We start from the raw sequence: 13,917 nt of genomic DNA on the forward strand, positions 1-13,917 counted from the left end.
CTGTTAATCTCAAATTCATCCCTCCCCCGCTTTCCACTTTGGTAATCATAAATTTGTTTTCTATGTCTGTGAGCCTATTTCTGTTTTATAAATAAGTTCATCTGTATTATTCTTTTAGATTCCACATATAAGTGATATCATATGATATATGTCTTTCTCTGTCTGGCTTACTTCACTTAGTATGATAATCTCCAACCATGTTGCTGAAAACAGCATCATTTCATTCTTTTTTATGGCTGAGTAATATTCCATCATACCACATCCTTATCCATTCATCCGTCAATGGACATTTACATTGCTTCCATGCCTTGGCTCTTGTGAATAGTGCTGCTGTTAACATTGGGTGTGTGTATCTTTTCAAGTTAGAGTTTTCTCTGGATATATGCCCAGGAGTGGGATTGCTGGATCATGTGAAATAAATTACAGTACAGACAAATGATGGAATACTATGCAGGGTTTTAAAAGACTGGGGTAAATTTTGGTGTAATAGCATAAAAAATTATCCCATTATATTAAAAAAAAATAAATAAAGAGGTTAAGAGCCGCCTCGCGCCGGGTCCCGCGGTCGCAGCTCGAGCCGCAGCCTTCGCGCCGTCACCTCAGCCGTTCGCTTCATGGGTCCGTCCTTCCGGCACGCGGGCTCCAGCCGCGCCGCAGCCGCCCTCCGAGCCCTTCAGGCCACCCCGGTCTCCTCGCCCAGCCCGACTCAGCCCGTGAAGATGGTGGACCGCGAGCAACGGGTGCAGAAAGCCCGGCTGGCGGAGCAGGCGGAGTGCTACGACAACATGGCCACGGCCATGAAGAACGTGAGTACCCCCCCACCCCCACCACCACCTCACCCCAGCCCCTTCGCAGACGCGAGCTTTCCCTGGGTCGACTTGGGGACTAGTCTCCCGTTGCTCCTGCAGGTGACAGAGCTGAATGAGCCACTGTCCGATGAAGAAAGAAACCTTCTCTCTGTGGCCTACAAGAATATAGTTGGGGCACGCCATTCTTCCTGGAGGGTCATCAGTAGCATTGAGCAGAAGACATCTGCAGATGGTAATGAGAAGATAGAGATGGTCTGTGCTTACCGTGAAAAAATAGAGGAGTTGGAGGCCGTATGTCAGGATGTGCTGAGCCTACTGGATAACTACCTGATCAAGAATTGCAGTGAGACCCAGTATGAGAGCAAAGTGTTTTACCTGAAGATGAAAGGGGACTATTACCGCTACCTGGCCGGAGTCGCCACTGGAGAGAAGAGGGGGACCGTCGTGGAGTCATCTGAGAAGGCCTACAGCAAAGCCCATGAGATTAGCAAGGAGCACATGCAGCTCACTCACCCCATTAGATTAGGCCTGGCCCTTAACTACTCCATTTTCTACTATGAGATCCAGGACGCCCCAGAGCAAGCCTGCCACTTGGCCAAGACCGCTTTTGATGACTCCATTGCCGAGCTCGACGATCTCAATGAGGACTCCTACAAGGACTCCACGCTCATCATGCAGCTCCTCCGAGACAACCTCACGCTCTGGACAAGCGGTCAGCAAGACGACGTCGGTGGAGAAGGCAACAATTAAGGCCCCCAGGTGGGCTGGCAACACACCCTGATGCTACTACTGCAGTCTTTATTTTTTCCCCATGAGTTGGGGGTCGGGTGGCGGAGGGAAAGGGAGCGATGACCTTCCTAGGGAGAAACCCATGACCTGTCCTGTCTTTGATCGCCTCTTTGACATTTTTGCCAAAATACCACTAGTGGAAAGTCAGGCTAGCTGTGCCGGTATTGGAATAGCAGCCTCACACTGGCACATGGACTGTTCTGTAGATTAACGCAAGTGGAGCTGTCCTTAATTTAACTCATTGCTAGAAAATAGGGTTTTAAGATGAAAAGAAAACTTAAACGGAATAGCCCTCATTTAATAACTTCTGTGGTTCCAGTAAGGATTTTTATGTACATATGCTCTTGTCTTTTAAGTTCTGGGTACTTTCTAGCTCATCTGTTTTAGCTGTGCATTTTGTTTTTCAGGGTGTACTCTACCAGACGTGGAATAGTTAAAATCCCAAACTGATAGACTTAGAACATAAGGTATATTTATCCTTGTGGTTTAGGCCTTGCCAGTTTTCAGAAGTTTCTGTTTAGTTGACAGTATTAACACTAAATTGCAGTTTACAGTATTTCCACATTACAGCCATATATGACATCAAGCCATTGATTGTGTGTTTTGCTTATTTTGGCTTTTACATCCTTATTCAGCCTTATCCAGGTTGGTTTTGCTGTTATCTATCTCCTAGGCCAAAGGGCTTGCCTGAGGAGAATCAAAGCTACTTTAGGTTTTGTTGAATAGGTGCTTGACAGATGGCTGTGGGATTTTTGTCCTTCTTTCTTCTTAACTTAAATCCACCACAAAGGGCTTCCCTGATGGCGCAGTGGTTGAGAGTCTGCCTGCTGATGCAGGGGACGCGGGTTCGTGCCCCGGTCCGGGAAGATCCCACATGCCGCGGAGCGGCTGGGCCCATGAGCCTTGGCCGCTGAGCCTGCGCGTCCGGAGCCTGTGCTCCGCAACGGGAGAGGCCACAACAGTGAGAGGCCCGCGTACCGCAAAAAAAAAAAAAAAAAAAAAATCCACCACAAAAATGATTAATCACTTTAATAGAAACGTTAAGCACCACAAAAATAGAGAAAATTCAGGTCTGTATGTCATTTATTGTGCTGATATTTCCAGAGAAATCCTGATTCTTTTCAGCTGCCCTAGCTCCTTCCTCGGGGACTGCACTGCTGTCTCACTCCTCACTTGAGTCTTCCCTACTGTACCTTGTGCCCAGGGCATATGCACTTGGGTGGGTTGAAAAGCTGTTGGGTCATAGAGGTTGGCGGTCATTTTGAGAAAGTTTGTGGTGCAGTGTGAAAATTCAGGTGCTAGGAGCTTACTGGTAGAAAAATCCTAAAGGAAGAGCTCTATTCATAAACATTCCGTCCAATTTCGGGAGCCTCGTGTGTCAGTTTTTCCCCCCTGAAAACACCCCTTCCCCAAATAATCGTTGTAGGAAAATAAACTAAAATCATTATCAGATAATAAATACTTAACTCCTATTTGACCAAAACTTTTTCTATGTATTTCTTTTCTTTTTAATGAAAGCATAGAAGTTGGAAATTGATTTGTACCATCTGTACACGTTTTAGAATTGAAGGAAACCACGATGCTATTTCCACAAGTTTGTTTCAGTTAGCCTTAGGCCCTTGGTTCTCGTTTTGGATAAGTCTTAACACACGACCTGTTGCATGTGCATTCAGCCTTTTTTATAAGGTCAGTAACAGCGTGAACTGCTGAGATAGGTAATGACACCAGACTTGTTTGTTTGTTTTATTTAGGCTGGGAGAGAAATGAATACTAATTGAGGAAAACCTGACAGTTGCTTTTGCTAAAACCAAAAGGGAGCTTCCAGTTGTGAAATGCACGTGTTGACCAGGATCTAGGTGACAGTGAAGATAGAAGAGTGTGACTGTGCTCTGTAATGTGGCACAGTTACCCAGCATGACTTTCCTTAGAAGGCCCCCTCCATGTGCTAGAGTGGAAGTCCCAACAAACCAAACCTACCAGAAGAACTAACAGAAGAGAGCTTTATAGCTTCTGTGCCCTAACAGGGGCCTAAGGTCAACGCCACGGATGGGAACAGATTTGGGGGGGGGGGGGCGTAGGTGGGGATTTCCTTAATTTATCTTCATGCCCAGTGAGTGGTGTTGTGTCCTTCCTTGTAGCATTTGGAAATGATTTACTGGAATTACAAAACCTATTTTTCTTTTAAATTTCAGCTTTGGCTCTGGCTGCTTTTTAGAATAATGCAAGATAAAAGCACATCTGAGGGCTAAAAATGAAGGAGGGAATGGAAGACTTGATATTTAAGCAGCTTGAATGGTTTATTTTCTTTTCTTTATTTTTAAAGAAATGCACTTGCCTATAATGCTGTCTCTCCAGTGAAATGATTACTCCTCCATTACCCTATTGATACAATACTGTGCATGCTAGTGTTTTATTTCTATACAGTAGCTTGAAACTTAGTAACTTATACTGTAGGTGTTATGTATTCCTATGACAAAAAAAAATTAAGTCTTCAAACTTTTTAAAGTTTTTTTAATTTAATTTTTCCTTTTGGGGGTAAAGTTTGCTCTACCAAATAGTGATCATAACAAATTGATCTGTTTTGGATGTTGCTACAGTGACATGCAGTTATATATTTTGTTTTCAAGGGTTGGGGGGGGGAGCAAAATAAACACCAGTGTTAGCTTAATCTTAATGTCTGGTGTTTGTCATGGTGAAATTATAACTATTATAGTGTAGGAGAACAACGAACATATTCTCTGAATGAGCCTTTTTGCTTTTTGTCATGTTATGCAGTGAACTATTTTTAAGGTCTAATCAGTGATTATTTTTCCAACTCCGTGTTTCTCTAAGGAATTATTTCACACACGGACCATTCTTAGCAGTTTTCCTCAGTGATGGAATATCGTGAGTGTGACTCATTATGTAGCTGTCGTACATTGAGCAAATAAACTTACAGATCTGAAAAAATAAATAAATAAATAAAGAGGTTAAGAATACTGGGTATGACCAGTACATTGAATAGTTACCAGTGCTGACACAATAAAAATGCAATTTTATTTTGGGTCTGGTATTGTCACTTTAAAGTTTGGTCAGTGAGTGTAAATTTCCTCTGCAACTAGATGAAAACTGTAGCAAGCCCATGATTTTTCTGCTCACTCTTGGTTGACAATCCTACAGTCACTTTAAGATACAATTACTGTCTCAAGTGTGAAAAATCAGAATGTTTAATCCATGATATTAATCAAAACTGCAAACTTCATTTAATATCATTTATATATGAGACCTGGTAAGGTATTAACCTTTTGGCATTTGTCTTCTAGCTTTGTTTTTTTTTGTTTGTTTGTTTTTGTTTTTTGCTGTACGCAGGCCTCTCACTGCTGTGGCCTCTCCCGTTGCGGAGCACAGGCTCCAGACGCGCAGGCCCAGCGGCCATGGCTCACGGGCCCAGCCGCTCCGCGGCACGTGGGATCTTCCCGGACCAGGGCACGAACCCGTGTGCCCTGCATCGGCAGGCGGACTCTGAACCACTGCGCCACCAGGGAAGCCCTAGCTTTGTTTTTGGTAGGCTTGCTGTAGAGCAAATCTTTTTGAGACCAAAACCTGCAAAGGTTGTCTTCTTTGCTCTTTCCCACATGGAACTTCTCCTCTTTCCTTCCTCTCTGGCACCCATCGCCTCCCATGAAAACCTGTCAGCTAAGTCCGGCTCCTTGGGGCTTAGTGAAGTGGGAGACAGGGTGGGGAGTAGGGTGGGAAGAGTGGTGAGGAGATAGAAAAGGCCACATTTGAATTGGCCTAAGGATAAACTCATTGCTCCATCAAAGAAACTGAATCCGAGACCAGGGTGGAGCAATAGGACACCAAAGACAGAATCTCATAAGTCCAAGGGAAGCAAGCAGCGCTGTTGGTTTAGCTGGCCCAGCTCGGACAGAGAAAGAAGCAGAGGACATCCCAATAACAGGAAAGGTGTGGAGTGGTTGGGAGGTGAGAAAGAATAGCCTGGGCAAGAAACAGTAGGAAGGCCAGGGACTTAGGAAAGACGGGGCATAGGAAGGGGTGGGGAAAGGATGAAGCATGGCTGCCCAGCCCCTACTCTGCCTTATATATCTTACCACCTCCTGGGCAGGGGTCTTATACTGTCTCCTTTAGCAATGGCATGACAGAGGCTCAGAGAAGTTAGGTAAACAGCAAAGCATGAAGTGAAGCCCAGGACCCCTGATTCCAAATCCCCTGTTCCTTCCACATGTCAGTGGTTCCCACGAGCCACAAAACCAGTACCAGCCTGGCTTCTCAGAATCACCTGGAGAACTTCTTTAAAATTCATAATCCATAATCCCTGGCCTCATCCCAGACCTACTGAAGCAGAATCTCTGGGAGGATCAGGAAATAGGATTTATGCATAAGTTTGTTCAGTGATCCTGTGGTACAGCCAAGTTTGGGAGCTAATATGTTAGGTGTGTCACATTACCTCCAACACATCTGCAGGGGGGCAGGGGGGGAATGAACCGTTACTCCCTGAGCACCTACGTCGCTTCATTTTCTTAGGAGTATCTCCTGGACACTAAGTAGATCATCACACGTTGTCCTTTCTCGACACGCTTATGAGATTGATAGTATCTCCACACTAGTGAAGAAGCTGGCAATGATTACGGGAAGCCCTGAAAGGGCGCTTGCCTCGTCAGTAGCAGAGCTGGAATACGACCCCAACCTCTAGGACCCCTGGTTCCTAGTTTTCGTACCTTACAAACTGCTAAGGGGGGAAAGACCTTATGATGGTGGGAGAAGGGAGATCAAGATACAGCAGAGGAAAGGGATAATTATGGAGCAACTTAACAGAGAGATCTGCAATAGCGGCCCGGGCTGTGGGAAACCTTGGCTGAGAAAGAGAGTGCGAGGGAAACTGAGGAACGGGTCCAGCTCGTGGATTTGTCCAGGTTTTCCCCGAGTCCTTGCCTAGTGAAGACCGGGCAGCTTTGAGAAGCCTTTATTCCAAAGGGCTGGCTCCCTCTTGTGGAGGCTGCCGCTCGTCACGGAATGATCTGTGACCAGGCATCCCTGAAGAGCAGAAGTGGCAACCAGGCTGCACATTGGAATCATTGGAGCTTTTAAAGCTCATGCCCCAGGTCAATGAAATAGGAATAGCTAGGGAGGTTTGGACCTGAGCTGTTCAACACAGTAGCCATTAGCCACATGAGGCTACTGAGCGCTTGAAATGTGGCTAATTCAAAATGAGATGTAAGTGTAAAATATACATTGGATATCAAAGGCTTAGAACAAAAAAGAGAATGAGAAATATCTCATTAATAATACTTATATTAATAATATGTTGAAATGGTATTTTGGATATATTGGGTTAAATAAAGTATATTCTTTAAATTAATTCACCTACCTCTTTTTACTTTTTAAAATGTAGCTATTAGAAAATTTTAAATTACATATGTGATTCACATCTGTGGCTCAGATCATACATAAGCTTTCCAGATTTAGGAAATAAAAATACTGGATGCCCAGATTAGTTTGAAGTTCAAATAAACACAAATTTTTTTAGTATATTTAGTAAATTTTTAGTGTAAATACGTCCCATGCGCTATTTAGGACATACTTATTCTAAAAATAAAATTCATTGTTTATCTGAAATTCATTAATTAAACTGGCTGTCCTAAATATTATCTGGCCACACTAACTTGTCTATTGGACAGCACTGATCAAGACTCTTGCTACACAGAATGTGGTCTGAAGACCAGAAACATAGATCTAACCTGGGATCTTGTCAGAGATGCTGCATCTTAAGCCTCACCCATAGCTACTGAACCAAAATCTTTCATTTAACAAGATCCCCAGGTTATCTGTGCAAACAACAGCCATTGAGAAGCACTTAGCTTGAGAGCCACCAGCCAAGCAGAGGTGTATAGGAGAAGGAATATGGGTCTGCCCAGTGCCCTTGGCCAAAGCAGACAGTTCTGAATTCCAGACTCTGAACTGATCCACCTCTCTCCTCTATCCCCACAATGACCAACACATAAATGTCAGTTGAGTAAATGAGTTAAGTGGGAATGTGTGAGTGAATGAATGAATGAGTAGAGTATGAATGGATGAACGAATTAATTAATAAATGAATGAATAAATAAATAAGTAGCTGAATGGGTGAATAAAGTATGGGCACGTTTGAGATAGTAAATAAATTCAAGAGCAACTAGAAGGATGATTGAATGGAGAATTTCATAGTGAACTCTGGACTACACAAGGCCCAGGAGAAGGAGGCAGATGGCTCAGAAAGAAAAGTGACCCAAAGGACTGTCCCTTCCTTGGCCCAGGATGAGCCCATGAAAGGAGGAAGGAAGGAAGGAAGGAAGGGAGGAAGGAAGGAAGGAAGGAAGGGAGGAAGGAAGGAAGGAAGGAAGGGAGGACGGGAGGAAAAGAGGGAGGGAGGATTAAGTGAGTGAGTAGAGAATGAATAAATTCAAAAGCAAATAGAAGGATGATTCAATGGAGAAATACTTAATGGCCTCTGAACTACCCAACACCTAGCTGAAGGAGGCAGTGGCTCAGAAAAAAATTAAATGAATGAACGAATAAAAATAATTGAATGAATGAATGTCTCTCTCTCTCTCTACCTGTCTAAACTCTGGCTTTACCCCTTCTGTCTTCTTAGGGACCTCAATCTCTCAATTATCCCCTCTCTCTTCTGAACCTTATTCCTCTTCCTCTCTCCTGTTTATCAGCATTGATACACTCTAGCCATGCCTTCTCACCCAACCCCCATATTCCTTCAATCCCATATCCCTTTCTCATCTCTCCTTTCATGGCCAAACTTACGGAAAGAGACATCTACTGCCGTCCTCTCCTCTTCCCCACATCCTATGCACTCCTCCGCTCCCTACATCTGACTTTCTTCCCTCTCACTGGACTTAAATTGCCCTCAAAAGAGAACAGAAGAGAAACGAATGACCTCTTTACCATTCAATCCACTGGACACCACTCAGTCCTCCATTTGCTTGACCTCTAGCAGCATTCGACACTGTCACACCCTCTCTTCTCTTCCACACACTCTTTTCTCTTGCCTTCCATGACCCACATTCCAACTTCCTTCCACCTCTCTGGTCAACGCTTCCCAGTCTCTTTGCTGATGCCTCTTGCTCTGCCTGTCCTCTAGTGTTGGTAGTATTCCCAAGGTTCTTATCTTTGGCCCTCCATGCTACAGATGCTATACTCTATTCCCATATGATCTCATTCCTCTAATGACTGTCTCGTCTCTCTCATCAGGTGCCATCCATATACTGATAACTCATTAATCTATACCTCCAGGTGCCTACATCTAACTATCCAGGGGTCACCTTTGTACATACAACCCACAGATATCTCAAAGTCAATCCCTACCCCAATGAACTTATCTCTCTCGTTTCTCCATCCTCCAAAGAGGTCCTCCTTCTGCCATGTTTTTACTTTAATAAAAATCTACCATGATACTCTCAGGATCTAAGCTAGAATTAGGGGCTTTTCTTAATACCTTCTCTCTTACTCTCCTCAAAATCATTCACCAAAGCCTATCAGCCCTGCCACCTTTGAAACAGGTACTGCATGTTGACTCACTCAATGCCATTCCAATTACTTTCTAGCATGACTTCCTGTACAGAGGTTGTACATTTCTCTTGCTTCCTTGCCACTAGGGGGGACCTATGTGATTAAGGTTCTTCTCGTTAGATAAAGTTGCATGATGCTGTGATCAAAACTGAGTTACGTAAAAGAGGCAGGGCGTGGGGCATCCATGTTACCGATGTGGGTAGCAGCAGAGACAGTGTAGTTCTGAGTTTGTTAGTGACAGAAGCAGCTATAGCAGAGGGATTTCTCCACCACCTCCTCTAGTGGTTTTTCTGGAAGCTCAGCCTAGAGTCTATTCCCTGAGTCTTCCTATACATTTTGTGAGCTACTTAATATCTTATAATAAATCCCTTCCTGCTTAAATCACCTGGAATGATTCTGTTTTCTGCAATTAAGAACCCAGACTAATACAACCTTTTAAGTAAACCTCAAATCCATCTACTTCTCTCCATTGGCATTGCCACTCCTTCAGTCCAGGCCACCGTAAGTCCAGGCCACCATAAAAGGCTCCCTCAGAAGCCTTCTGGGTTGCCTGTTGTTAGTAGTTGCCCACTAGTCAATCCCATTCTCCATATGCAACCAAAGTAAGTAAGCAAGATGCAAAGATGAGCTTATCCCTCCCCTCTCAGCCCCTTCATTGGCTTGCCACCACACTTGGGATGGAGTCCAAAATCCTTAAGAGACCTATTAGACCCTTCATGTTTACTCCATGGCCTACAAGCCCTCCAGGTCCTGGCTTCTGTCCAACTCCCCAACTCCCTAGCCCCTCTCTCACATTCACCCACAGCCCTCTATGCTGCAGCCATTCCCAGCCTCCTTTAGCACCTGGTCCTCCCATACTTACTCTTCATTCTCAGCCTTTGCACAAACTACTCTGTACCCAAAACACTCTTTACCTCGTTCTTCCCTCTTCCCACTTTTATGGCTCACTTCCAGTCATCCTCCAGGTCTCTATTAGTCGCCATTTCACTCAGGAGGTTTCCATAAATAAAAAGATTAAATGAAATTTTCTGGAGTATCACTCTGTACTTCATCTATTTCGTGTTTTTGGTAATTTGGTAATTGTCTTAATCCTGCCTCTAGACCATGAGCTCTCTGATGGCCAAGACCACATCTGTATTATTCACCATTGAATCCCTAGCACCTTGCAGAATTATTAGGATGCTTACTAATTTTTAAAATAAATTTATGCTTTAGTAAACATACTTGAACATAAATTGTACCTAATCTCTCAGTGTCTCAGGTTCTTCATTTGTAAAGTTGGGATATTCCTATCTCATAGAGTTGTTATGAAGATTAAATTAGGCAATACCTCTGAAGTTCTTATAATAATGCTTGGTACAGTGTAAGTGCTCAGTAAATGTCGGTGGTCATTATTATTATTTCTCTACATAAGGATGCTCTATGTGAGTTAGTATCATGGAAATTGAGGAAGAAGCTGAGTCTGAGATCTGAGTATACATGGTATGGGACAGGAACAGCTGCAGGGGAGCAGGATCCCAGAGGCAAAATTGATACAAGAACATAAGACTGTCAGGAAATTGCAGAAATTGCGGGCAGGGCTTTGGAGACCCAGGAGATTCAGAATGAGTGATAGAACCAGTCTTATTTGGATCACAAGAGGCTGAGTGCTCCAGGTAACCACAGCATACACACACACGTATGCATATTCATATCCAGGGAAACAACCAGCCTTCAGGCAAAAAGCAGTTTCATTCTAAAATGAGAAAAAAAAATTTTTTTTTTTTTTTTACTCCATTAACTTCTCCTTACAAAAAAAATTAAAATTCTACAGAGACAAGATTCTGACTCAGGCATACACCAAAAAAAATGTACTTTACCCATCAGGATACTTGGATTCTCAGTCTACAAACATCTATATTATGGTTGGTGATGATACCACATGTTCTCCAAGAATAGTAAGTGAGTAATTTACATTTGTGTGATTATATTGTTAATTCCAGTGGTGCCCAGAACAAAATGCAGCCTGTCTTGAAGCAGTATTAGAGTCTCTATCGCTAGTGAAACAGAAAACTGCTTACAGTTTAAATGTTAGTTTTTTTAAACTTCTAACCATCAAGATTTCAAAAATCAGAGATTCTGGTTTTTCAAAAATCATATTACACGTAAAAAGTAAGCACTACAGGGCTTCCCTGGTGGCGCAGTGGTTGAGAGTCCGCCAGCCAATGCAGGGGACGAGGGTTTGTGCCCCGGTCCGGGAAGATCCCATATGCCGTGGAGCGGCTGGGGCCCTGAGCCATGGCCGCTGAGCCTGCGCGTCCAGAGCCTGTGCTCCGCAACGGGAGAGGCCACAACAGTGAGAGGCCCGCGTATGTGGGGGAAAGGTTAAACAAACATGGTACATCCATGTGATAAAGTATTAAAATTTACACTTACAATAAATTTTTGATAAAGTACGAAAATATTTTTGACAGATATAAATAAAGTTAAATTAAAAAGCTTGAGTAAAAACTATACATGTAGTGTGATCCTAACTATTTAAAAACGATGTATTCAAGGAAAGAAGACTAGAAGGAAATAAAGCCAAAATGTTAACAATTGTACCTTTTAGAGATAGAGTCACAGTTTATTGTTTTATTCTCTATGCTTTTCTTGGCTTTATTTTTTTGGATTTTTAAATTTTTTTCTTTTTCTTTTTGAAAATTTTTTATTACATTTAATTTTTTTAGAGCAGTCTTAGGTTCACAGAAAAATTGAGGGGAAGGTACAGAGATTCCTCATATAACCTCCTCCCACACACACATGGATAGTTTCCCCCATTATCAACATCCCCCACCAGAGTGGTACATTTGTTAAAATTGATGAACCTACGTTGACACATCATTAGGGTTCACTCTTGGTGTACGTCCCATGGGTTTAGACAAATATAAACTGACAATATAGGATCCTACAGAGTAGTTTCACTGCCTTAAAAATCCTATGCTCCACCTATTCTTCCCTCTTTGGATTTACACATTTTTTAAATTCTGTAACATTTCTACATTTTATATTACTTTTATAATAATAATAATAATAAAATACTGTCATTTAAAGAAACTCTTTTTTAAAGGAAAATGCATGTTGGAGCTTTCATTTTCCCCGTGACTCAGAAACACTTTGAGAATATTTTCAGCTCCACTGAATAAAAGCACCGAAAGGTGAACATGCAGTTTCTGTGTGGAGTACCAGGAGAAGTCAGGGTGCCTCTGGGCCCAGGCTAATCAAACAGAAACCAGCCAGCCCTCCCACCTTGTTTGCTCTCTTGCCTCATTCTCTTTCTGAGAGCAGGAACCACAGAGTACCACTGCTTCCTGATTCTGAGTGTCAGCTCAGATAAGGTGTGTGCCAGTGGTGAATGAAAACTCCTACGACCATATCACTCCAACCACTTGCCATGTAGGGGGTTTCTTCTCACCTTATTGTATACATTAACTAAAGGTGACTCATTTATATTAAATTTTTTTCACTAAAAATTCTCGTTTAGATCAAAAGCGGGGGTGGGGAACCTGCCTCAGTTCACGTACATAATCTCTTTAGTTTGGAAAACAGTCACTGTAAAGGACGTTTATCAGGAGTGTTCTGAAGCATCACTGTACTCCCTTTTACTAGCCTTCTCTCCTGGGAGGACTAACAGTATACTTTCCTTTAACATATCTCCATTCTTCAAGTGAAAATTGGATTTCAAATTCTTAAAAAAGATGATTTCCACAGTACCACATTCCACTGGTTCATCTCACTTTTCTTGATCCTGTCCTTTGACACACAAAAATTTTATTCTAATAAAGTCCAGTTTCTTTGTTTTCTTTTGTTGCACGTGCTTTTGGTGTCATATCTAAGAAACCATTGCTTACTCCAAGATCACAAAGGTTTATGTCTGTGTTTTCTTCTAAGAGTTTTATAGCTTTAGCACTTAACATTTAGGTCCATGTTGAGTTAATTTTTGTATATAGTGTAGGTAAAGGTCCAACTTCATTCTTTTCCATGTGGATATCCAGTTGATCAGCACCATTTGTTGAAGAGATTATTCTTTCCTCTATTGAATTGTCTTGGCACTCTTGTCAAAAACAAGTTTTTTGACTTATGACATTATGATGAGGGTATATTTCTGGACTCTCAATTCCATTCCATTATTCCTGTACCACACTGTCTTGATTACTGTAGATTTGTAATAAGTTTTGAAATTGGAAAGTGTGAACTCTTCAGTTTTGTTCTTTTTCAAGGTTCTTTTGGCTGTACTGGATCCTTTGAATTTCCATATAACTTTAGGATAAGCTTATCATTTTTTATAAAGAAGTCAGCTGGAATTTTTATAGAGATTGCATTGAATTTGAAGATCAGATTGAGGAGTATTGTCACCTTAACAATATTAAGTTTTCCAAGTCATGAACAGGAGATGTTTTTCCATTTATTTCAATCTTTTTAAATTTATTTCTATAATGTTTTGTAGTTTTCAGAATATAAGTTTTATACTTCTTTCATTAAATTTATTCCTAACCCTTTTGCTCTTTTTTATGCTATTCTAGATGAAATTGTTGTCTTAATGTCCTTTTCATATTTTTCATTGCAAGAATATAGAAATGCAATTATATATTGACCTTGTAGCCTGTAACCTGCTCAACTCCTTATAAGCTCTATTACCTTTTTAGTGGATTCTTAAGGATTTTCTGTATATGAGATCATGTCATCTGAAAATAGAGATAGTTGCACTTCTTCCTTTTCAATCTGGACATGTTTTATTTCA

At 42.0% G+C, this 13,917-nt stretch overlaps 1 protein-coding gene across 1 annotated transcript; it reads left to right on the forward strand.

The window, feature by feature from the left end:
• Window positions 1–719: 719 nt before the first annotated feature.
• LOC103084253 (14-3-3 protein gamma-like) lies at window positions 720–1,559 on the forward strand. The gene is made up of 2 exons (XM_007464344.1): window positions 720–806; window positions 909–1,559. The coding sequence occupies exons 1-2, from the start codon at window positions 720–722 to the stop codon at window positions 1,557–1,559; spliced, it is 738 nt and encodes a 245-aa protein (XP_007464406.1).
• Window positions 1,560–13,917: the final 12,358 nt, after the last annotated feature.

The sequence above is a fragment of the Lipotes vexillifer genome, unplaced genomic scaffold, assembly GCF_000442215.2.
Source record: "Lipotes vexillifer unplaced genomic scaffold, Lipotes_vexillifer_v1.1 scaffold957, whole genome shotgun sequence".
NCBI classification, from domain to species: Eukaryota; Metazoa; Chordata; class Mammalia; order Artiodactyla; family Lipotidae; genus Lipotes; species Lipotes vexillifer.